We start from the raw sequence: 24297 nt of genomic DNA on the forward strand, positions 1-24297 counted from the left end.
GGAAAAAAAATGGGTACCCCCATATTTCTAAAACCAGCACCAGGCTCAAGGGCCGGTCCTGGGTCTCAAAATATGGGGGACAACAAGCAAGCATTGGCCCCAAACAGCCAGCAGGGTAATGCCACTTTTTATACAAGTTCCCCCGGCCAAAGCAATATAACACCTGACTGGTCAGCCCGGGGGGGGGTTCCCCTCCAGATAACCCCAGCCCTGGCTAAAGCACAGGGTTGTCCCGGTGCCCCAGAGCGGTGGGCACTTAGCTGATCTTTTGTGTAAAAAAATAGGTTAACTGTTGGCTTTTGTTGTGGAACTATAAGTCCCAGCATGTGGGGCATTAACCGACCTGCTGGTACTTGTAGTTATACAACTGAACCAATAGTGAAATTAGAGACACGCACATTAGAAAAATAAAACTTTTATTGGTACTTGTGTATTATAGCGAGGGGACGCGGATACCTGTGAAGCCAGCGAGGGGACGCAGATACCTGTCAAGGTATCCGCGTCCCCTCGCGGGGCTCGCTGCGCTCGCCACGCTTCGGGCTTGGTGGCTCGCTGCGCTGGCCACACTTTCTATTCTCAACTCCACGCCGACGTGGATAGTGGGGGTATGAAAAGGTCGGAGGATGCGTACCGCCGCCCCTCGCGCGCTCGCTGCGCTCGCCACGCTTCGGGTTCACGTTTATAGTGGGGGGGTGGCGTGGGGGTGCATTTAACATTGTAAGCACCCATTAGGGTGCTTATACAATTTTTAATAGCTTCGCATCACATTGTATGGCATTGTATGCCATACACAATGTGATACAATTTTAAAATTGTATGACATTGTACAATATCGTGCGATATCACGTCGCATAGCATACCATCGCATGCCTTATGGAATGCGATGCGATGGGCTCCGCTATAATACACAAGTACCCTTTTATTCATACTACATTCATTCATATATTCTCACCTACGGTTTCCAATGTAGAACAGTCCACTTCTCAAGTAGAATTCCATTGGGTACCTGTTGAAGGAAATTAAGCTTTCCAAGGCCTCTAACGTAGATTGTGTCCTCTTCAATCTGTGTCAGGCATACCAGATATAAAATAACAAAGCGCATTACCTGGACCATCGTACGGGAGCAGCCATAAGTGTTTGTTGACACTTGTGGTTACTCCTCCGAACTGTGGGAACTGGTCCTCCGCCAGCCAATCGGCACCAGCCTCTGGGGGGGGGGATTTTGTTTTGTAATTATGTTCTTTCTACATGGGGCATTATGTAGAATGAGCACTACAGGGTCATTATATGTGTAAGCAGCACTGCGGGGGTCATTATGCGTCACTGTGCAAAAAGTGGGGTATAAGGTCAGTGGCGTAACTAGAAAATTTGCTCCCCCCTGCAAAAAAGTTACTGGCGCCCCCCCTTTTATATATACAGGCACTTCTGACAAATTAGACATCTGCCCCAGCGCATCGCTATCGCCCCTACACACGGAGCGATATGGGGGCATTTTCTTAGTGTTCTAGTGAGATCGCTTAGAAAATGCCCCTATATCGCTACATGTGTAGGCCCCTTAAGCTAGGCAGGTGGAGCTGATAAGCAGGGGTAGATGGGTGCCACACATGAAAGGAGTCTGGGAGAAGGAAGACTGGATCACTTGTCAGTGGGACCAAGGACAGGAGGCTCTGGGAGGTATCACAGGAGTTGGGTGATCTCATGTCCCCTTCCCACACATATCACACCGGGTTGAGAGCACCCAGAAGGTGAATGGGAAAATTACCTGGCTGATGTCCACAGGGTAGCCTGGGTCTACAGTTAGAAAATAAGTAGCCAGGATGATGGTCACCTGTACACACTCAGCCAGTACACCTTCAGGCCCTGCCATTGCAGCCACATTGATCAGTATCACAATACATGCACACTTGACCTTCTTCTGCTGGAGACCACTGTGCAACTCGATTGGCTGGTTTAAATGACTGACGCAATGGTGACACATGTTGGGTGCAGAGGGAGCGCAGTCACAAACACCTGTGCAATGACTCCACTCCAAGGCCAGGGCGGGATGGTGCCCCCCTTGCGTAAGCCGAGTGCCGGAGGGTGTTCCTGTGCCCAGACAAAAAGAAACTGCTTCGAGAGCAGCCTAACTCTGTGTTGCAGCTGTGGCTGCCAGTATAGCATTGCAGCTGAGAGTACTCCCAGTAAGGCGGAAGAAACACTGCTGTGCATGGCTGCCACCGCTGATAGCAGTGCGTGCTGTGTAACTGACACTGGGGACAAATGCAGGGAAAATGAGAGAGCACATATAGCTCTGATGTGTTGGCCGCCTGCGAGTAGAGGCTCCGGCAGGCAGTCCGCTACTTACGGAGGAGAGGGGACCAACAGCACGTCCTCTTATCTCTGCAATTCTGGATAACTGCTCCACCTCCCACTAAAGGCTCAGCTGTGGGGAGCTGCTCTGCCTGTGAGCAGTCGGCAACTCCCGCAGTGTGGGACCCGCACCTGCCTGCAGCATCATGGACCTGGCGCTCCCTGCAGACTCTGCCGGCGCTGGGTCCGCCAAGCCGCCGCGGGTTCTGCAGGCCCATTGTTACACCACTGTGTAAGGTAATTTTTTCCTTCTAGGCCACGCCTCTTTCAGCAGAATAATGCTCCCTCCTACACTGCAAAAATTGTACAGAAATGGTGTGAGGAACATGATCCCTTATGTCATTCTATGCTGAGCTAGTATATTGTTGCATGTTGGTCTAGGGTGGGGGAGACGAGCACAACAGTTATATAGCTGTGAACAAATTTTGAATATTTGTTTTGTATGTTCATAAGATAATTTCTTTGTTGTAATATATTGATTAATATCATACAATACCTAACATTTATTTTTCGTAAAAATTACTTATAATAAGGATATAGGATATATTGTTGCATGTTGGTCTTGGGTGGGGGAAACGAGCACAACAGTTACATAGATGTGAGCAAATTTGTTTCTTATGTTCATAAGATCATTTCTTTACTGTAGTGTATTAATTAATATGTTATAAAATGTCTAATTTATATTTTGCATGAAAAATTACCTGTATCACTGTATCACAAAATGTATTGGTACCTGAACTATTGACATGCTGAAATACATTAGTTTGGTTTGGAAAAGAGGAGTGTAATATATATACATTTATAATTCATATTGTAAATTGTTCTATTCATTTTCTACCCTGACCAAAGTTCTAAAGATGTACACTGAATGTTTTTAAGATGCATTGCTTCAATAAAAAATATATGTATATTTTTTTGTTGTAAAAACAGCATACTGTATTATAGGGGGTTGTAGTGAAGAGCACATTCTCACTGCTAATCATCAGTGTTCATCCATAATTATATATTTCATTTAAAAATCACTTAAATTAAATGAAAAAATGTCCTCTATGTATGTGTATATAGCATTTATTTCAATCATTTGTTGTAGTGTGTGCAAGCTTTGCAGAGTCAGCGTTGTGTCACATATCAAGTAGAACACCTTCACGTCTATACAGTAAACTAAATGCAATTTGACAGCTGTTATCCATACATAGGGGGTGATTCTAGTTGACTGGGTAAGCTATGAAGCTTGCAGCATACTGTCTCCTTGTAACACCACCCTGCTGCCCCACCAAATGCATGCCACCCCCACGCCATTTTCCCTCGCAACCATGCGAGGGGATGTGCCACGAAGACGCATCCCCTCGCATGTATGTGGCGCAGTAGGAGAAATCATTCAATGGTTGGCTGCCATCGAATGAATTCCCGTGCCTTTGAAAATATGTCAGTGGAGACTGACATATTTGCGGGCAGCAGGACGAAGACAGGACAGGTAGCTAACGTCATGTGGCATCAGTCACCCGCCCCCGGCACACATCATCCCGCCAGCAATACCATGGGAACACCCAATGTTTTATGGGGATGCCCAAAAAACGCTGGGCATTCCCTTGGGAGACATCCGAGCCCACGGACACACACCCTCCCCCCATTGCCTGCATCGCTGTGAGCGAACGGCCCGGCGACAGGGGATGTTTGCGGTTCACTGCGAGTGAACCAGAATCGGCCGCATAGTGTATAATTATTGTGCAATTACATTTTATTTTGAGCTATTTGACATAAAGGATAGAAAGGAAACAGGTGGTATAATGAGGAGCAGACTGTTACAATATGAAAAAATCACTCGTGTGTTTGATTAAAAACGTTAAAGCTCTATCAGCAACAGATGCTTCCTAGTGTGTCTCTGTATTGCATCCAAATGTTCTTGACCTCTCCAAGCAGCTAAGCTTCCTCACCACCCATGCTGAGCTGCCTTTTTCTGTTCAATGGCACATTTACTGGGAATAGGCCTTGTATGTTGGGGAATGTTCTATAAATATATGATTTGTGTGGCACTTGTCAGCAGCAATGTGATTTACAGCAACGTGTGTGTTTTTTTATGAGTTTAATGTTTGAAACAAGTTTTTTTTATTATTTTAAATGTTTTTCATGAACCATATGGCCGTGTTTTGTTGCATTTCTGGATAGCTGTATCTAGCTAAGCATATGGGGAAATTAAACCAATACAATACTGAACGGAATAGCATGATCAGACCTTCTTTCTTTGGGTTTGTCACGGCCTCCCGGACCGCGGTGGTCACTTACCGGGTCCGGGGGCGCCTCTGGTGTGGGTGGCTGCTTCCTGGGTCTGGGCGGCGGGTGCTGGCTGCACGCAGTCCCCTCCGGCAGCAGAGATCTCTCTGCAGCGCCAAGAGGGACAAGCAGCGTGTTACTTCCGGGTAGCCGGGCGCGCGCACACTAGGGGCGCGTGCGCCGCGTTCATGTGTAATTAAAGGCACAGGCAGGATATTGGTGGGGGTGCCTGCAGGGATAAAAGGAAGTCCCTGACAGGTAAACCCCGCCAGAGTATAGGTTCACTTCACCTACTCCAGCGTTCCATACTGTCTCTGATTCAAGTGTTACTGACCCGTGCTATTCCTGACTACTCTTACGTTTAACCCCTGTGTACCCATCCTCGTGACTCATAGTGTACTGACCCGGCTTGATCCTTGACCTCCCGTTTGCCTGACCCTTGATACTGAACTTACCGATTGTTACCGAACCGGCTTGCCTTGACCACTCTTCGCTGTGTCCCTTGTTCTGCATTGTCCATCTGGTTCTGACCCGGCTAAGACGACCACGTCCATATTCACCGAGCACTTCCACTCAGAAGGGAAACCTATCCAGGGGACCGGGACCGACGTGTCAGGAGCCGCTGAAGCCCAAATGCCGCCTGGAGGGGTCACTGGCAGAAAACCCCCGGCACAGTTAGACTCCGCGCCCCTGTGATAGGTCTAGCCAATTCCCAAGTTGAAGTGTCGCCAAGTTATTGTGACAGGGTTGAGCCCTGTAAAATCTATTAGGTTATGGCATTGTTTGTTTTGGTTATAGCACTAAAACAAATGTAGTCAAATATATATTCTGTGTTCAAGCTAATGGAAATGCAAGGATAAAGTCATGGAGTTGGACCACCGCGTGCGGCCTGTATACACTGTGGCAGTGATTAATTACATAGTTACTGTACATGCATATTTTTGTAGTTGATGAGATTGAAAAAAAGCCACCAGCCCATCAAGTTGAGCCTACGGTATATTGATCTCCTGCGATCCTTACTGTATGTTATTATTTGTAAATGACCCAGATGAAGCAAACACCAATCTGTTGAAATCCAGAAATCCCTCGTGACCCAAGATGGTAGTCTTATTTACCTCTGGGTCCACTATTTTACATTTGAATTAATGGTTATAACCCTGGATACTATTTTCTGCTAAAAAAATGTCTAACCCTTTCTTAAACATATCTATTGAGTCATCACATCACAAGCTTCCATGGCAGAGTATTCCATATATTGATGGAAATTGGGGCAGTACGGAATGTGTAATGGTTAGCATTACTGCCTCACAACTATTTTCTAACTAGTTTTTGACTCAAGTACAAATGTTGTTTCCTAAACCCAGCCCCCTTATTTTGTAGACCATCCTCATGTGTAGCAGGTTATCAAAGGCCTTTGCCTTTGACCAAATCTACTGCTGGCAGTGTTTGGATTGGCTCCTGAGAAATTCCACTTTGTTCTTCTACAAGACAACGCCTGGTTGGTGGTGGTGAAAAAAAGTTATTGTTCCAGAAAGACCCATAAATACTGTATTCAGATTTCGTCAATGAGAAGGCCATAATAAAGAGATAACATCAGTGTTATATTTTCTGTACATTATGATAGTTCAAGAACATTGGGAAAGATGAGTTATCTAATGATATCACATTCTGTCACCTGTCAGTGCCACTTGCCAGGGGAACGGCACAGCATGCTCCCCTGCATGAAAACCCTGACAGGCTTCTGGCCAGATAAGGGGTTTTTTTGGTACTTGTTTCCTATCTGTTAGCCCAGGTTTTCTACGTACGGCACTGTAATGAAATCGGATCGCATCGCTTCGGATTCGGTACTCCATGATGTACGATGGCATACGATGCTATCCGATCCGATCCGATTTTACATTGGAATCAATGTTAAATGGTCCCTGAGACCCGATTTTACATTGATTTCAATGTAATAACCCCGCAAACCCACGATTTGTATAGGAAACCCCCCCTGATGGTTTAAAATGCGCCTCCATTGTTAACGCCACCCCAGTATTGACGTCAACCCGAAGCGTGGCGAGCGCAGCGAGCCCCGCGAGGGGCGGCGGTACGCGTCCTCCGACTTTTTCATACCCCCACTATCCACGTCGGCGTGGAGTTGAGAATAGAATAGTGTGGCGAGCGCAGCGAGCCACCGAGCCCGAAGCGTGGCGAGCGCAGCGAGCCCCGCGAGGGGACGCGGATACCTGTGAAGCCCGCGAGGGGACACGGATACCTGTGAAGTGTCCGCGTCCCCTCGCGGGGCTCGCTGCGCTCGCCACGCTTCGGGCTCGGTGGCTCGCTGCGCTCGCCACACTATTCTATTCTCGACTCCACGCCAACGTGGATAGTGGAGGTATGAAAAAGTCGGAGGACGCGTACCGCCGCCCCTCGCGGGGCTCGCTGCGCTCGCCACGCTTCGGGTTGACGTCAATACTGTGTTTCTGTGCAGATGTGACAAGGGGAGGGCTTTGAAGGGTTAATAAATACAGTAGTGTTACAGATTGCCCATCCTATGGGCCAACCATAAAATCGGTAACGAAATCGGATCGGATCGCATCGCATCGTTCAATATCGTGTATGTGCATTTGTGGTATCCGATGCGATGCGATCCGATTTTTATACGGAGAATAGCATGGTGCGCAATTAACTTAGCGGGCGCCCAGATAGGAAACAAGTACCGTTTTTTTTTTTTTTTTTATTACAACTTATATTTTAGTTTGTAACTGGCTTGGAAGGGGCATTGGGCAGTATATTTTGCAGAATGTGACAGGATATGAGTTTGGGCTGCTTTGGAATTCTGGAGGCATCAGGACAGGCTCCAACATAAAGGGCCATACCCTTGCCTGGGCTTCTTGAGAACCCAGGCAACTTTATTACAGTTTTGTGAAGGATGTGACCGATAAAATTGTACTGCCCAGTAGGATCAGCAATGTATACATTATCCTTATAATGTTATCCTGCTCTGTAGAGCTCTCATGTAGCTACAGGTTGAGTCTCTCATATCCAAAATGCTTGGAACCAGAAGTGTTTGAATTTCAGATGTTTCCATATTTTAGAATATTTTCATACCATAGTGAGATATATTGGGCATGGAAACCAAGTCTAAACGCAGAATGCATTTATATTTTATATATTCCTTATACACAGACTGAAGGTAATGATACATAATATTTAAAAAAAATTAAATTGTGCATGAAACACAATTTGAGTAAAGTAAACCATCAGAAAGCTTCGGTGTTTCTTTGATGTTGATAGGATTAAAAATGTTTGTGAAGTAAAATAGGCATTCAGTTTACTTTAAATGTGATAAAAGTATTAAGCCTACTTACAAAAGACCTAAAGCCTGCTGATGTTCACGCAGCTGAGCATTTATCGGTAGACTGGGCATGTGCCAAGTTACTCTATCGATGCCACCTTCAATCAGACGCAAAAATATAGTGGTATGACTTGTTGGATAGAGGAGGGACCCAAATCGATATTTTGTCTAGGGCCCTATGTTGTTTTTTCCCTTGAATACTTGTATATGCATTGCTTTGCCCAGGGCCTACAATGCTGTTAAGATGGCCATGCCACAGCATTTGTTGTATCCACCACCTGCCACAGCAGGCACTATATGCCCCCCCTTCCTCACTTCGATTGGTTGCTATGGGCAACATTCCTTCTTTAATATAACTCCCATCTTAGTAAATTTATCCCATAGTTTCAGACGAATCGGGCTGCTGCCAAAATGTAGAGCTCCATCTGCTCTCTTTTTTCATAACTTTTGGCAATGCTCCAAAATACATTGCTTTTGTAATAAATTATTATATTTTAATTAAAATTTCATTGCATCCTGTGGCACTAGTATGTGCTAATTTTTCATCTTGTGGTTGACCAGCCACCATGCGCATGGTAAGGCTGGGTGTCCCCTGGCATGACAACGTGGGCTGTTGGAGCCCGGTGCTGGTTCCAAAATATAATATAATAAAATCCTTCGGGGGCCATATGTAAAAATTTATCTTACAAATTGTCCTGCTGTAGCCGTCCCACGCTCCGGCGGCTGCCGCTGAATAGGACTGACAGTCTCCGGCTGCTGTTGATTAAGAGGAATATCATGAGAACTACCGACCTCTCGCGTGAATTCCCCTGTACTTGACTCCTGGCAATACCGCCGGGCGGGTGGGCGGGTCAATCAGACCGGCTACGGGGGCCGCATACGGACCCGGGCCTTAGGTTCCCCACCCCTGCTATAGATACATGCATTATCAAATGAGGTTGCTTGTAGCCATTTATCTGAAAAGTAATAGTGTGCTTTGATAAACTATATCTTACTGAGCAACAGCTGCAATATATGTAATACAGTATACTGCAAATATATCACTGCTTTGGGGCATGTTTCATTTGACTTTAGGTCACTTTTTAAGGCACACCTCCCAGGGGAGTACTATACAGTATATTCACTTTTTCAAAAGTAGTATTTATTTTAGTCCAATTAAATTATTTATTTCATAATACTATTAAATATTTCTATAGTAAACTGCTAGTGAATACAGTGAACTGTGTTGAAACATAAAGTGTTGATTTCCATTGATCATGCTGCAGAAATATGCACAACGTATTCTGTGGCAAATGTGAAGTTTGCTATTATTATAACTGGAAGTTGTAACTGGGCACATATTCTATGTCCCTGGTCTGACCCTAACAGCGATAAATATGGGTAGCCTGTATTATTTTTAAGAATGTCAAGATTTTGTTGTTATAAATAATATAGTATATTTACACTTTCTTTTTTTAGGAGCTGGTGGTAATGGGAGCACCTGGATCATATTACTGGACTGGAACAGTTAAAGTATTGAACCTCACTGACAACACATACTTCAAACTGAATGATCAAGCTGTCATTGCCAGACGCTACACATATCTAGGCAAGTGCCTTCTTCTTGGTTCCTGCTCTGTTAAAGTGAATCTGTCATCTCCATATGAAACAGCTCTTTTAGGTTCAGTTTAGATCACCTCAACACAACCCTTATGGGTGCCCAACTGTCTCTTACAAATGGTTTTAGTTCTACAAACCCTTTCCGGCTGGGGACTAATTGCTGGAATCTACTTCTCAGTTTTTGTGCTTGCAGTTATGTTAGATGTGTTGTTTTTCACAGCATTTGTGTGGCTGCATTAGAACGTTATCACCTCCATCTCCCAGATCTAGGGCGGGTTGTGCAGCTCTGAGAATCCCACTTCTCTGTCCTCTCTTATCCCTGATTGAGGCTTTGCAGATGCCAATATAGGTATACCTCTCCCACAGCCTTTGCCCTTGTTGGAGCACATTAGACACCCATGTGCAGTATTTGTGTACTTTTGACATCATTTTTTTTATAATTACATGAAATCATGCCAAAATTGTTTTGGAATGATTGAATGATAAGTATTACAGGCATTTCTGGCAGCACAATGGTAATTTTTAAATAATAACATAACTTCTCCTATTTGCCTTCGAAAATGTCAGAAATCTAGGATAGACAGCATGATAGAATAAAATACTCTTTGTATTAAGCAGGCAATACGCTATCGTTTTATCAAACCATCCCAAGAGTTCAAGTAGAGTTATTGCCCAAGGCAGCCAATCAGATTCTAGCTAACGTTTATGCACTCCATTCTATTAATGCTGCTTTCAGACCGCATCTCTGGCTTTGACCCTGTATTTGGAAACGTTTCCAAAAACGGGTCTGCCAGATAAAACCCCTTTCACACCGCAGCACTTAAACGGTATATTACCGTTTAAGTGCCGATTTTTTAACACTGGCAGACCCGTTTTTGGAAACTTTCCAAATACAGGGTCAAAGCCAGTGCAGCCTTCAGCCCTCCCCTCCGTGCAGCTCCCCCCTCCTCCCCCCCTCCCCCCCCCCTCGCGCGTGTCGGCCGAGAGCGTGTCGACGCCCCCGCGCATGTCGACGCCCCCCGCGCGTGTCGACGCCCCCCCCGCGCGTGTCGCCCCCCCTGTCGACTTACCCCGTGCCGGTACCTCCGTTGTGGATCCCGGCACTGCAGCTCAGTATGCTCGGAAAGCACTTATGAAAAAAGTGTCTTCCAGAAAATGGCTGCCCCATAGGAAACCCTGTTTAAAAAAACTGTCTTTCGTATGGGGGCAGCCATTTTCTGAAAGACACTTTTTTCATAAGTGCTTTCCGAGCATACTGAGCTGCAGTGCCGGGAACCACAACGGAGATACCGGCACAGGGTAAGTCGACACGGGGGGGGGGGGGGGGGCGCCGACATGCGGGGGGCGTCGACACGCGCGCGGGGGGTGTCGACGCGCACGTGGGGGGGGGCTCCAGTGCTGTGAATACTTAATGAGCGCTCATTAAGTATTCACTGTGCTGAATTTAGGACCCAGCTCATTGGCTGGGTCCTAAATACCGTTTCAGAACCGATTTTGAGCCTAAAATACCGGTTCTGAAATGGGTAGGACCCTGCATTTTAACCGGTTAGAAAAAACGTTTTTTTCTAACCGGTTAAGTGGTCCTGCACCTTTCAGACCGCACACATTACCGTTTTAAAACGGTAAAAAAAGGCAATATACCGTTTTTAAAGTGCGGTCTGAAAGGGGCATTAATGATAGCTAGAACCTGATTGTTGCTATTGGGTAACATCATCACTCGTCCCCTTTAGAAGTTGTGATATACATTTCCCTATATGACAAACTATACAGCTGGCCAGCCTATTGTAAATACAGGAAGATGATAAGGGACAAATCTATCCCTGACAATAAACCACTTTAGTAAGTTGGACTGAATTAAATATTTAAGCTCCAACCATAATGTATCTTTAATTACCATTACACCTCACCTTGCAGATTTGGGGTGATTCCAAGCCATTGTTCTACAAAAGTCACCCCACATTACTCACCATTGTTTATATTTAGCTAAAGCAAGAAATAAAGCCATATCAGTTACTAATGCCACTGGCACTGATGTTAATGGTGTCAATTTCATATTAATATTATTATCTTTCATTTGTAATTTCATATTGTTCCTAAGTGCTGGACACTCACAAGGCAAAAATCACATACTGTACATGGATGTACAAAGTGGGCAAAATAAATGCAGACATAAAACAATGGAATGAGGGCACTGAATTTGGAAGAGAAAACAGTTAAAACAAGAGCGAGTTTTGGCTTAGGGGCTGTACACATGGTGCGATTTTGGGAGGCAAAAATCACTTAGTCCAAATCTGCCACTAGGAAAAATCACCCAGTGTGTGCATGCCTTGAACATTGGGGCAGTCATAAGGTTGCTTAGTGTTTGTAGTGGGAGGAGGGTAAGTTCTAATGAAGAGCTCAGTTTAAAGAGAACATTTAAGGATTTGATTGTGACTTCCATAGATACTTAGCAGCAAGGGAAAAGTCTTCTAGGATTGTAATATTAGATATTTTCTTCAGCACACATTATAGCTAGCATATTACTTTAACTTTTTTTTAAAAAGTCAAATCACTTATCCAGTTATACGTAGGCATTGGAGGTCACATTACTAAGTTTACCTTGTAAAAGTGTTAAACCTCATACACACTAGGTGATATTGTTCTTAATATTGCTCATTAAGGGCTTTCTGAGCAATATTGTGGACAACATCACCTAGTGTGTATGCCCACTCCTGCACGTCAATAAGGACCTCCTCCCTTGGAGCAGGCACTGGCAAGTGTGCATGCACTTGCCGATGCCTCCCCCCCCCGCTGGGTCCTCAATGTCACCAATATCCCCACCCAAATTACCACTACATGTACCCAATTAGGCATAGCCATGTTAAACAGAGCTTAAGGGAAATTGCAGCTGTTTGTTGGAAGGTATCAAGTTCAGTACATATTCTGTCATCGGTGACCAGTTATTTCAGCATAATATACAATGTTCAAAGTGATTATGGTCTGTCTGTTTATTTATTTTAGATTGTCTTCCTATCTTTTCTCTACAATACCCAATGGACTCTATTATTGTCAGCACCGTTGGGTGTAAAAAAGTTGCATAAACGTTTTGTCACTGTTATTACCGTTAGCTACTGCACATGTGCAGATTGAGACCTGCAAGATCGTATGGTGTGCCCTCTGAGCCAGGCCTGATTGACAGGTTCTTCAAACTTTAAATCAGGCACTGATAATAGTGAAATGGTACTGCTTTCCTAGCACGGCGCCCGTCTCACTGATTGTATGCCTTACTTAAGGCATACAATAAATACAATTGAAACAATTTTTGTATGGATCTCATCTTATGCATCTCATGGATGCATCTCGAGCCACCGAGCCCGAAGCGTGGCGAGCCCCGCGAGGGGACGCGGACTACTTCACATGTATTACGCATCCGCTCGCCACTCTTCGGGCTCGGTGGCTCGCTGCACTCGCCACACTATATAAAATCAACTCCACGCCGACGTGGATAGTGGGGGTATGAAAAGGTCGCCACGCTTCGAATTGGCGTCAATAGTGGGGTGGCGTTAACAATGGGGGGGCCATTTCACCCATGAGGGGGGGTTAGCAATTAAAATTTGGGTTATGGGGGCTTTTTAAATTGGAATAAATGTAACATTGTGTCTCAGGGACCATTTCACATTGATTCCAATGTAAAAATCTCGTCGATTGCGTCGATTGCATCATCTCATGCATCTTATGCCGCACAAACACATAAGATGCATGAGATGCTTGCAATGTAAAAATCTCGTCAATCTCGTTGATCGCGTCGATTGCATCATCTCATGCATCTTATGCCGCATAAACACATAAGATGCATGAGATGAGGAAAGCAGTCACATTGAAAATTTTACTTTATAGCATACGATTAAAACTGGCTTTCATCAGTAGTAGGGTTAATACATAGTATCATAGTAAAATAGTAGTTTAGGTTGAAAGAAGACTTACCTCCATCAAGTTCAACCTTTTACAGGACCCATTAGAGGGTGTTGTCTAGATGATAAATCCTTGTTTGACATTTTTACTTTGATTCCACTTTGGGCTAAATTATGTTTAACTGTTGTAAACCCTGGAGGTTCTTATCCAAGAAATGCTTGTCCAGTGCATATTAATAGACTTAAAAAGTTCCCACTAGATCCACTTGTAACAGAATCTCTGCGCTACTTATTTTTTTATAACTGGCATTGAAGAATTCACCCTCAGTCACAATGTATCAAAAAATAAAACACATTTATTAGATATAACCTGTCAATGTTATAATACTGGCTAGTACTTCCAATTACACATATCAAATATCAATAAAAATATATATTATATAAAATATAAATATTGTGTGTGAAAACAGTCTGTTACAACTGATTGACTGGCTGTCTCGCCCCCATGTTCTGGGTGTGTAGAGGGCAGAGTCTGTGTCTTCTGCCTCAGATTTACTGGCCTTGTAAGCAGGGGTAGCCGTTGTGAGTAAGCTTAGGCTTATTCAGATGGCCTGTGTTGGAAACTTTACAAAATGCTGGTCACATTGGTAGTCTAATGTGGCACTCGGGTCTAAGATGCTGGGAGGAGGTGTCTTTTTCCTTCTAAAGCCTCCTGCAGGAATTAGCATATTTTTGTACAGAAGCTAAGTCCAAAGACGTGGCTGTACATCTCTGAATCAAGCCTCTGTTTGCAAGAGTTTATTCATTACAAAACAATTTCCTAACAATTTCCTTTGTAAAAAAAAAAAAATTAGTATGTAGTTTTCATTTAAAATTAATCTATTCTTAAAAACACTGCTTACATTTTCTCTTGTGACTTTACTGTTTATTAGATTTTCTCAGCCGCTTTTCTCATAATTTAATGTTCTCTGTTTCCCATATTGCAGGATATGCGGTCACTGCTGGTCACTTTTCACAACCCAACACCATGGACATAGTAGGTGGAGCTCCCCAAGATAGTGGCATCGGAAAGGTGAGGCTTCCGACACTATGTAACATGTGACATGCTCAAATCTGTCTGTGTCATTTCCACAAAAGTGACGAACAAAGATCTTGAGTTTCCTCTATAACGGTCAGTTATAATTAGCACATTGTTTGTGAGGTGAATGTACAGCACAGCAGCTTTTGCTGATGGAATGAGAACATGCATTGGTTTCCTCTTAGTAACAGCTTATATTTTTGCTATCATAATATTTTGATTATAATTAGATGTGTTTGTGGCCTTCTACTGTATGTCACCTCAGTGTATGCTACAGGGGGAGATTCTCTAAGCGAAAAATGCGGTAAAAACCCCGTTATCGGGGTTTTTACCGCATTTTGGGATGCTGTAACCCGGCGGGGGGCATCGCCAGAAAAATCTGGCGATGCCCCCTAGAAGCCAATGGGCTTCTACCGCAACCCTCCGCCGCCCCGCACCGACCCACTGCTGCCCCGCATTGCCCCCTCCCCCCTCACCTGTGTCCGGGCAGCACAGAGCTGTGCTGCCCGGACCTGTGACCTCCTCCCTGCACTGATCCTCTTCCGGGTGCAGGGAGGAGGAGAGCCCGGCGCAGCAGCAGCGGGTGTGTGAGGGAGGGGGGGAGCCGCCGGGACCTGCTGGGACCCGGCGACTCTCACCGCAAAGGACAGCTCTTAACGCAAGAGCTGTCTTTTGCCTTAATTATCGCATATGTTACAACATATGCGATAATTAAATATGCGATGGGCGGCGAAGGGGGGCGGAGATTCTTAGAGAATCTCCCCCACAGTCTTTTTTTTAAAGGGGGTTTATTGTTTATTTATTAAAAACTATTTATTTTAAGACTATGGGGTTTATTCTAGTTCATTCTTTCTGACAAAATCCTTCTTAGATGGACAAAACCATGTGCACTGCAGGGGGGCAGATGTAACATGTGCAGAGAGAATTAGATTTGGGTGAGTTATTTTGTTTCTGTGCAGGGAAAATACTGACTGCATGATTTTACACTGCAATATAGATCTCACTTTGAAGAAAAACCCCACCCAAATCTAATTCTCTCTGCACAAGTTACATCTGCCCCACCCGCAGTGCACATGGTTTTGTCCATCTAAGAAGGATTTTGTCATAAAGAATGAACTAGAATAACCCCCAATATTTGCTAAGTAAAAACAGGTGTTACAGTTAATTTCAGATGTTTGTTATTGACTTTATCAAAAATATCCAGATAACAGAAAATGCTAGAAAAAAAGTACTTATTCCAAATCTATAGTATTTAGAATACGAGTAACCAAGATTACAACATAGTAAGGATGAAAAGAATGTATTTATAGATATAAACTCCAGAGTTATTTTTATAAGAATAACGTAAATAAAATGATCAGCAAACACAGCAACAGAAGCACGCTGTCACGACCACCATCTCAGCTACCCTGGCTCCCTGTGCAGTCCCGGTCCTACAGATCTCTGATATGCTACCCTCTGTCTTGGTGCTCACCTCCGCTGCTGGTGCCCATGCTGGCTGTCTGCGTTCCGACACTCTGTCACCACCAGATGACAGCTGTGGTGTGCAGTCTCCTGCTGTGCGGGCTCTGGGTGGCGTGAGGCATGGGCCGCCATGATGGTGTCCGTGTCATGTTAGGCCTCTGGCTGGGAAGTGCCGGCCGCAGCGCCTCCGCGTATATTCTCCGCCGGCTGCTTTCTGTCGCCACATCTGGCGGCGGCCATCTTCTTGGTTGCTACAGCCTATGCTACGCGGCTCCAAAGTGTGAGGTCACACGTGCAGCCAATCACCGCTCAGCTCTACCCTTAAAGTCTGACTAGCCAGCCAGACCGGCAGTCAGTACAATGATGTCTACCCGCTAACATCATTGGTCACTCCTGGCTATCCCTGTAGTATCCACTACAGCTCTCCTTCGCATCCTGGTCAAAGTCTTCTCTGATCTCCCTGCTGATCATCCACTGCTCCACCATATCATCACGGAACCCTCTGCCGCCTATTAGGATAGGACAAGGTTAACCCCCCAAAGGGTGTCATCTTCTTCCTTCATTCCTGATGGTTATTATCCGTGGTTGCATCCCTGGTCCTGCAGCTATGATCTCGATTCAACTGGACTTCAACTTCTTCTCTTTCATCCAATCATCCAATCCTTCATCCAATCATCCAATCCTTCATCCACTCATTCAACCATCCAATTCTTCATCCAATCATCCAATCTTTCTTCAATCATCCAATCCTGCAATCATCCAATCATTCAACTTCCCAATCATCTTCAAGCTCTCCAATAAGTACTGTTTATTATTGCCTTCTTTCAGTTTATCAATATCTACAGTTATTCTTTATGCCATCATTCATATCTTGTACCTCAGTATCTTTATTAAAAAAGGTTTAATTTTGTCCAATTGCTTCACTTCAATCTGTCGTTCATGCAACAGCCCTACATTAAAGCACCCAGCCTCCGTTACACTCCAGCTGGTGCTTCACGAAACGTGACACACCAGCCACGTACTGTAGCTCTGGCAGAACTGGTGTCTAGCAGAGATTATATGTAGGTCGGTACCATATACACATTGGACGAGAATGTCAAAGGCCCTTCTGAGCGATAGCTTTGATGTTCTCATCTAGTTTGTACACTCAATATTGTTAACAATGCGTGCGTGTTAATGAGCCCCATCTGCTGAACACACAGGTTTAATTTGGCTATATAGCTAACGACCTGCATGTTCAGCAGGTCTCAGTGACATCACTGAACATGTTGATTACCGATATAATGTTTGCCTGGGAGTTCAGGGGAAACACTGGCAATATCGCTCATAGAGCATCAGCTAGTGTGTATGGGGATTTAAGCCCAAATATAATTGAGGTTGCTGCTGTTTGTGCCTTTAAAATATATTGGCACTATAAATCTTGTGCTTCAACACATCACTTGGCAAGAACACAGATACAGTAGGTGTGTAATGCCATTGTCCCTATTCCTTGCAGTTCTTAATAATAATAATAATAATAATAATAATAATAATAATTTTATTTATATAGCTCTCTTTCTCCAATAGGACTCAAGGCACTTAACAGATAGAATGAATGTAATACAGTACAGAAAAGCTTTTCAGAAACAATACTTCTAGTTGGGGAAGGGACATTTTGCAAATAAAGGTTTGCTTTAGTTGGATGAATTAAAGGCTTGCTTTGTTAGACTTAGCCCCGCCAGCCAATCATGGTCTGGGAAAAGCCTTAAATCCCGGTCTGGGGGCGGAGCTCCGGATGTAAACAAACCCGCCCCCAGACACCGGAGAGCATTGCAGAGGGTCCGGAGAAGCCCCGAAGATCAGCGTTGTAAGTATTTTTTGCTTTCACAGGTTCCCCACTTTGGATTCTACTGGAGAAGGGGACCGATCTTCTATCAACATAGGTATGTATGGATGTATGGGCTCTGTATGTAATAAAGTTTTACTGTCAGTGTGTATGTGTTTTTATTTAACTATTTGTACTGCTGGGGCACTACTAGTCCCAGCGGGTCCTTTATTGCCCCGCATGCTGGGACTTGTGGTTCTCCAAGTCCCTTCATGTGGTGCAGGCTTGCTGGGACTCATAGTTCCACAGCAATATACAATAGTTACACCAATAATCAGCTTGATGCCCACCGCCCAGGGGCATCGAGGACAGCCCCGGGCTTCAGCATGGGCAGGTAAGTACTGGATGGGGGGACCCCTTCTTTGGGGGGGGTCCCCACTTCCCCAGGACCCCTGCCCATGCTGACCGGTCAGGGGGACAATGCTTTGGCCGGGGGGACTTGTATAAAAAGTCTCCCCCCAGCTGTGGCATTACCCTGCTGGCTGGTTGGGCCCGGTGCTGGTTCTTGAAATACGGGGGACCCCTACTAATTTTGTCCCCCGTTTTTTCTGAACCAGGATCGGCCCTTGAGCCTGGTGCTGGTTTGTTAAAATCCAGGGAACCCCAACTTGTTTGTTCCTGTGATTTTATGAAACCAGGAGCGGCTCTTTGAGCCCGGGGCTGATTATGTTCGGGAGGGGGGACCCCACGCCGTTTTTTTCCCCACTTTTTTTGTTTTAACTCTTTTTTTTACACCAGAACCATGCACAGATCTCAATGATCTGTGCATGTTTCTGACAAATTTGCCAGTCAGAGCCTGGTCTATTTGTTTTGCGATTTTTAGTAACCTTTACTAAAAATCGCATCCCATTAAATAGACAATTTGTATACTTTTTAATGGGAAAACATCTGGATGCGATTTTTAGTTTTACTAAAAATCGCACCTTTAAAATGTGCGAAATCGCGGAAAAAAATGTGATTTTTTTTCAGAAAATCGCACCCTATAAAATATGTGATTTTCGGAAAATGGCAGAAAACGGCCGTTTTTGCGAAAAAAATCGCAAAAAAAACGCACCCTATTAAATTTCGCCCTATGTTTCTCAATTTAGTGATATTCAGATTATTACTATTTATTGGCATCTTCCATTCGAACAAATATTCTGTTAACCCTATGGGGATTCCCTCTGACGCTAGCCCTGCACACATCCCTGGCAATTACAGAGTGAGCCGCGTGCACCTCACTGATGGTGCTGATTGACACCCCGCTGGGATGCCCTGGCAAACACCCCTGATGAAGGCTGGCATGCTGCCGGCTGAAACAGCTGTTGGGACTGCCAACAGGCGTGTGATTATGATGACCATTTGAAATACACTTCTTTCTATAATCAAACTGTGAGTGCTGGTTTTCTTTCCCTCCAAAGGGAGATAAGTGCTGCTTAACCCTATTAGACCAATGGGTACTTTTTTCCTAGCATATCGTGTGGCGAGCGCAGCGCGCCACCAAGCCAGAAGCGTGGCGAGCGCAGCGAGCCCGAAGTGTGGCGAGCGCAGCGATCCCCGCGAGGGGACACGCATTGCTTCACATGTATTCCGCGTCCCCTCGCGGGACTCGCTGCGCTCGCCACGCTTCGGGCTCGGTGGCTCGATGCACTCGCCACACTATATAAAATCAACTCCATGCCGACGTGGATAGTGGGGATATGAAAAGGTCGGAGGACGCGTACTGCCACCCCTCACGGGCTCGCTGCGCTCACCACGCTACGGGTTGGCGTTGATAGTACGCGTGGCGTGGGGGTGCTTTTAACATTGTAAGCACCTATTACGGTGCTTATAAAATTATTTATCTTATAGGGGGCACATTTAACATTGGAAACACCCATTAGGGTGCTTATACAATTTAAAATCGTATACCATTGTATATGCCATACAATGGCATACAATGCGATGGTATACAATTTAAAATTGTATAACATCGGCTAACATTGCATCGCATACCATCGTATGCCTTATGGTATGCGATGCGATGGGCGCCGTGCTAGGAAACAAGTACCGACCAATGAGATTGCTTAGTATATCGTTAGGGACTTTTTAGCTGCAACAGATTTTGACTGATTAGTAAAGGAGACGTGTCCAATCAGCAGACCACATACATAAAGAACCGAGGGAACATAAACCAACACAATATGCATTAAAAAATGTTATGAATGTGAGCATATGTAAAGAGCGTTTGCCAGAAATCCTGGGCAGCTGACTGATCCACTCCACATCACTCACTGCTCTTCCTTAAATTTAATAAACCATATCCCATAAAAATAAAGCTTGGGAAACCATACCGAACGCGTGCAGATAAAGCAGATGGCTGAGGATCGTTAAATGCATAATTTATGAATAAAATGAAGTACATGAAATAAAGAGGAAACTGCGCAGTCTGTATGATTTTATCATTGTAGTTAATTTCCCAAATCTTTGTGTCTTTCATGACTGCACAGGCATCCGACAAATCTTGTTATACTGTAAGCGTGACCGGTTCACCTCCGCAATTAAAGTTGTGAAATGAAAATATTGCGCAGAATTTCTCTCTCCTGTATAAATATCTATTAACCCGTCATTGTGGTTAAAAGTTGTTGGTACTTCTGTAGTTTCACGGCGCCAGCATGGCGCCGTGCTACTTCCGGGTTCTACGCTCGCCACGAAATATGTCAAAAAAAGTAACTTAGCTCCATGTCAACATGGATAGTTCATACCCCCACTATCCATGTTGGCATGGAGTTGATTTTAAATAGCGTGGCGAGCGTAGCGAGCCACCGAGCCCGCAGCGTGGGCGAGCGAAGCGAGCCCCGCAAGGGGACTCAGACACACGGCGCCATACTGGCGCCGTGAAACTACAGAAGTACCAAGTTGTTATACAGACATTGAAGCGGGTCATTATGACCCCGGGTGTATTCTATGCTTGATTTTGAAATTGTAGGGAATATTTCCGATTATTGGTGTATTTGTAATAATGAACTATTGAATAGGATATTTTGGCAAACTTAAAAGTCAAAAGCCCCATACATACTAGATTATACACTGCCAATATAGTTAATGATAATGGCATTAATCCCAGACCAAGCATGTAGCGCATACACATTGAACCATATTGTTTAGTGATGTTACCTAGCATGTGGGGATTGTCTTTAATATTGTGCAGGAGAATGCATTGCTACTGTTATTGAGTGCACACACTAAACAATATTATAATCGCTAATGCTGAAAAGGGCCAAAATTAGTGATAACGTTTAGAATATCGCTTAGTGCGTTTGGGGCTATAGATAGAATACAGGATTTTGAGAGAATAAAGGATTTCTTTTATTTCTATGTAGTCATCAAAAAAAAACCTCTAAATGTTCAACTTCTTTATTATTACTTATATCTTAAAAAACAAATTAACTTTTCATCTAAAAATTTGGTACTTGTGTAGGTTCACTGCACCAGCTTGGCGCCGCGCGTCTGAGTCCCCTTGCGGGGCTCGCATCGCTCGCCTACGCGGTGACCTCAGTGGCTTTCTACGCTCGCCACGCTATCTAAAATCAACTCCATGCCAACATGGATAGTGGGGGTATGAACTATCCATGTTGGCATGGAGTTAAGTTACTTTATTTTAGATAGTTTGTGGCGCTGTGAAACTACACAAGTACCAAAAAATGTTTTTGTTGTTGTTGCATGAGATCTTAAGGGGGTATTCAATCACCGGCGACCATCTCCTCATGGGGGAGATCCCCGCCGGGCCCTATTCAATGCTGTCTTCCCCGACAGCATTGAGCAGGGTATCTTGGCAGAACGAGCCCGACTTTACAAGCTGTCGGGCTCGTTCTGCCGAGAACGGCCGGTAAGTGACGAGCTGCCGACTGCAGCTTGCCTCTTCCCGGCTGCGGCTAACCCCCGCGGCTAACCCCCTTCTCATCCCACTGCAGACGGGACATTGAATCCTGCCTGAATGTTCTCAGTCGAGCTGACCGAGAACGAGTCGACCGCCGTGACCTCCAGGTTGAATTACCCCCTAAACTTAAATTTAAATTTACATATAAAAACAATATTTCCAAAAGAATAGATAAAACATAACATATAGATGAATCCCTGCTCATTTTTGCTGTGATACGACATGCTACTATTTTCTGCCGGCGATGGCTCCATTATTTCATGATGGAGTTACTAGTGTATAGTCACAGCCCACGATGCCATGCAGCGATGCCACACGCTGTGTCGCAGTACTGATAAGCATGGCTACATCTGTACTAAAATGGTACAGAATTATTTCAATAACATTGAGGTTAGAATAACCTTCTTGGAGCTTGTGCCCATCTAGTTTTCTGCGCTTATGCTGATTGGTAGCAGTAATCGGGTAGGGAGTAGTCTCAACTACTCCCTACCCTAGGTTACTGAGAGGTTTGGCAATGTTGGATAACCAAGTAAATATCTAAAAGTAATTTAAAACACCTTGGGTGAAATGTAATAGGATGAGAGATTCAGAAAGTGAGAGATTTGGTAAGAAATCTCCAGTTTTTTTAAAGTGGCAATCATTGACACAGCAAAATCACACTGGTTTTGCTGTGTAAATGATTGCCACTTTAAAAAAACTGGAGATTTCTTACCAAATCTCTCACTTTCTGAATCTCTCATCCTATTACATTTCACCCCTTGAGTCATTGTGACCCAACCGCAATGACGATGGGTAAATAACACTATTCTCCATTGTATACTATATATATGACATTGACAAGATGCATTTCTATGCCAAAGTTGGCTATAAGCATGAGCATTTGTAGGCATACTGCTGTGTGCTTTGAGATGTATGCATCCACGACTGATTACACAATGTTTGCACATATTTTCGGGATCAAGAACTGCTTAAACAATAATGTAGGCTTTTAATCAGTATCCATTAATAACTTGCATATCTCAGCGGCAAATGCAGTATTTTCATAGGGGGTTTCCGTATGGGTATATATATATATATATATATATATATATATGGATAGCAGTTGTAAGTTGTCACCCTTGTTTAGACCTTTAGTTATTGGGTCTCTATGGGCCTTCGACAAGATTCAAAACAAATTAGAATAAAAGTAAAGTCCAAAATTTATAAACATTTATTAAAAAGTCTCTTATTCCACAAAACAGTGGTGGATATTCCAGACGATAAAAAGTTCAGTAGTGCATTTCAGATATTTCAGGTTAGCAAACTGATGTTCCCATGGAATGTCTGAAATGCACTACTGAACTTTTTATCGTCTGGAATATCCACCACTGTTTTGTGGAATAAGAGACTTTTTAAATTTTTTTCATAAATTTTGGACTTTACTTTTATTCTAATTTGTTTTGAATCTTGTCGAAGGCCCATAGAGACCCACAGAGCCGGCCTTAGGCATAGGCAAACTAGGCAATTGCCTAGGGCATTTGGAATGCCTAGGGGCATCAGCAGCTTCTGCTAATTAAAATGATATGCAGCATGCCTATATTCTGTGTATCAGTGAGGCTATATCTGCATATGAAAGAGTGTATTCATGGAAATCATTGTAACATAGCATTCCGTATGCAGGTACAGCCACAGTCGCACACAGAATATATTCATGCCGCATATCATTTTAATCATCGGAAGCTCCTTGTGTGTCCTGGTCACATAACAATGCAAATAAGACAAATTTTCAGCAAACGCCCAACGTTAGCAGAACGGGCCAGGAGTTGCATGGCCTAATGAAGCAATATGTATGAGGAAACATCTGTATCCAAGCAGAGGCAGAGGTCACAGTGTTAGCAGCTGTGCGAGTGCTGTCTGTGGGTGGGTTGGTTGTGCAATAGTGTTCGGCATATGTGTAAGGGGCATTATGTGTGTCATGTGTTTAAGGGCATTAATAATGTGCAACATATGTGTAATGGGCATTATGTGTGTCATGTGTATAAGGGCATTATTAATGTGCAACATATGTGTAAGGGGCATTATGTGTTTCATTATGTGTATAAAGGGCATTAATAAAGGTTGGCATAATGTGTAAGGGGCATTATGGTTATAAGGACATTAATAATGTGTGTCATGTGTAAGGGGCATTACTGTGTGGTATTATCAGGGGTGCCGAGAGAAAGGGGTAGGGGGTACAAATTACCCAGGCCAAAGTCTGATGGAAGAACCCAGTGCGGGCCTTGGGCCCCCTCCCCTTAAGTGACAACAGCAGCTGCAGATCTTCTCCTCTGCCCAGCACACACTGCTTTGTTCTGGGTTGCAGTGTGGCCATGGAGGTGCTTAAAATACAATATTTTCTCAGGATTTTTTTCTAAGGGTATATTGTGAATAATGTGAGGAGTAATGTAAATAAGGTAAAGTGGTACTACTGTGTGATGTAACGTGAATAAGGGATACCATCGCATGATATAATGTGAATAAAGTTACACTACTGTGTGGCATAATTTGAATTGGGGGTACTATTGT

The 24297-nt window shown here is 44.2% G+C and overlaps 1 protein-coding gene across 1 annotated transcript in view; it reads left to right on the plus strand.

Annotated features, from left to right (window-relative positions):
• Window positions 1–24297, plus strand: part of ITGA9 (integrin subunit alpha 9) — a 445717-nt gene that overhangs the window by 117721 nt on the left and 303699 nt on the right. Inside the window, exons 6-7 of the mRNA XM_083186309.1 lie at window positions 9419–9548; window positions 14436–14521. Coding sequence (XP_083042435.1) covers window positions 9419–9548; window positions 14436–14521 — 216 coding nt within the window. The remainder of the gene's footprint in view (window positions 1–9418; window positions 9549–14435; window positions 14522–24297) is intronic.

The sequence above is a fragment of the Crinia signifera genome, chromosome 5 (assembly GCF_055691185.1).
Source record: "Crinia signifera chromosome 5, ASM5569118v1, whole genome shotgun sequence".
Taxonomy (NCBI): Eukaryota; Metazoa; Chordata; class Amphibia; order Anura; family Myobatrachidae; genus Crinia; species Crinia signifera.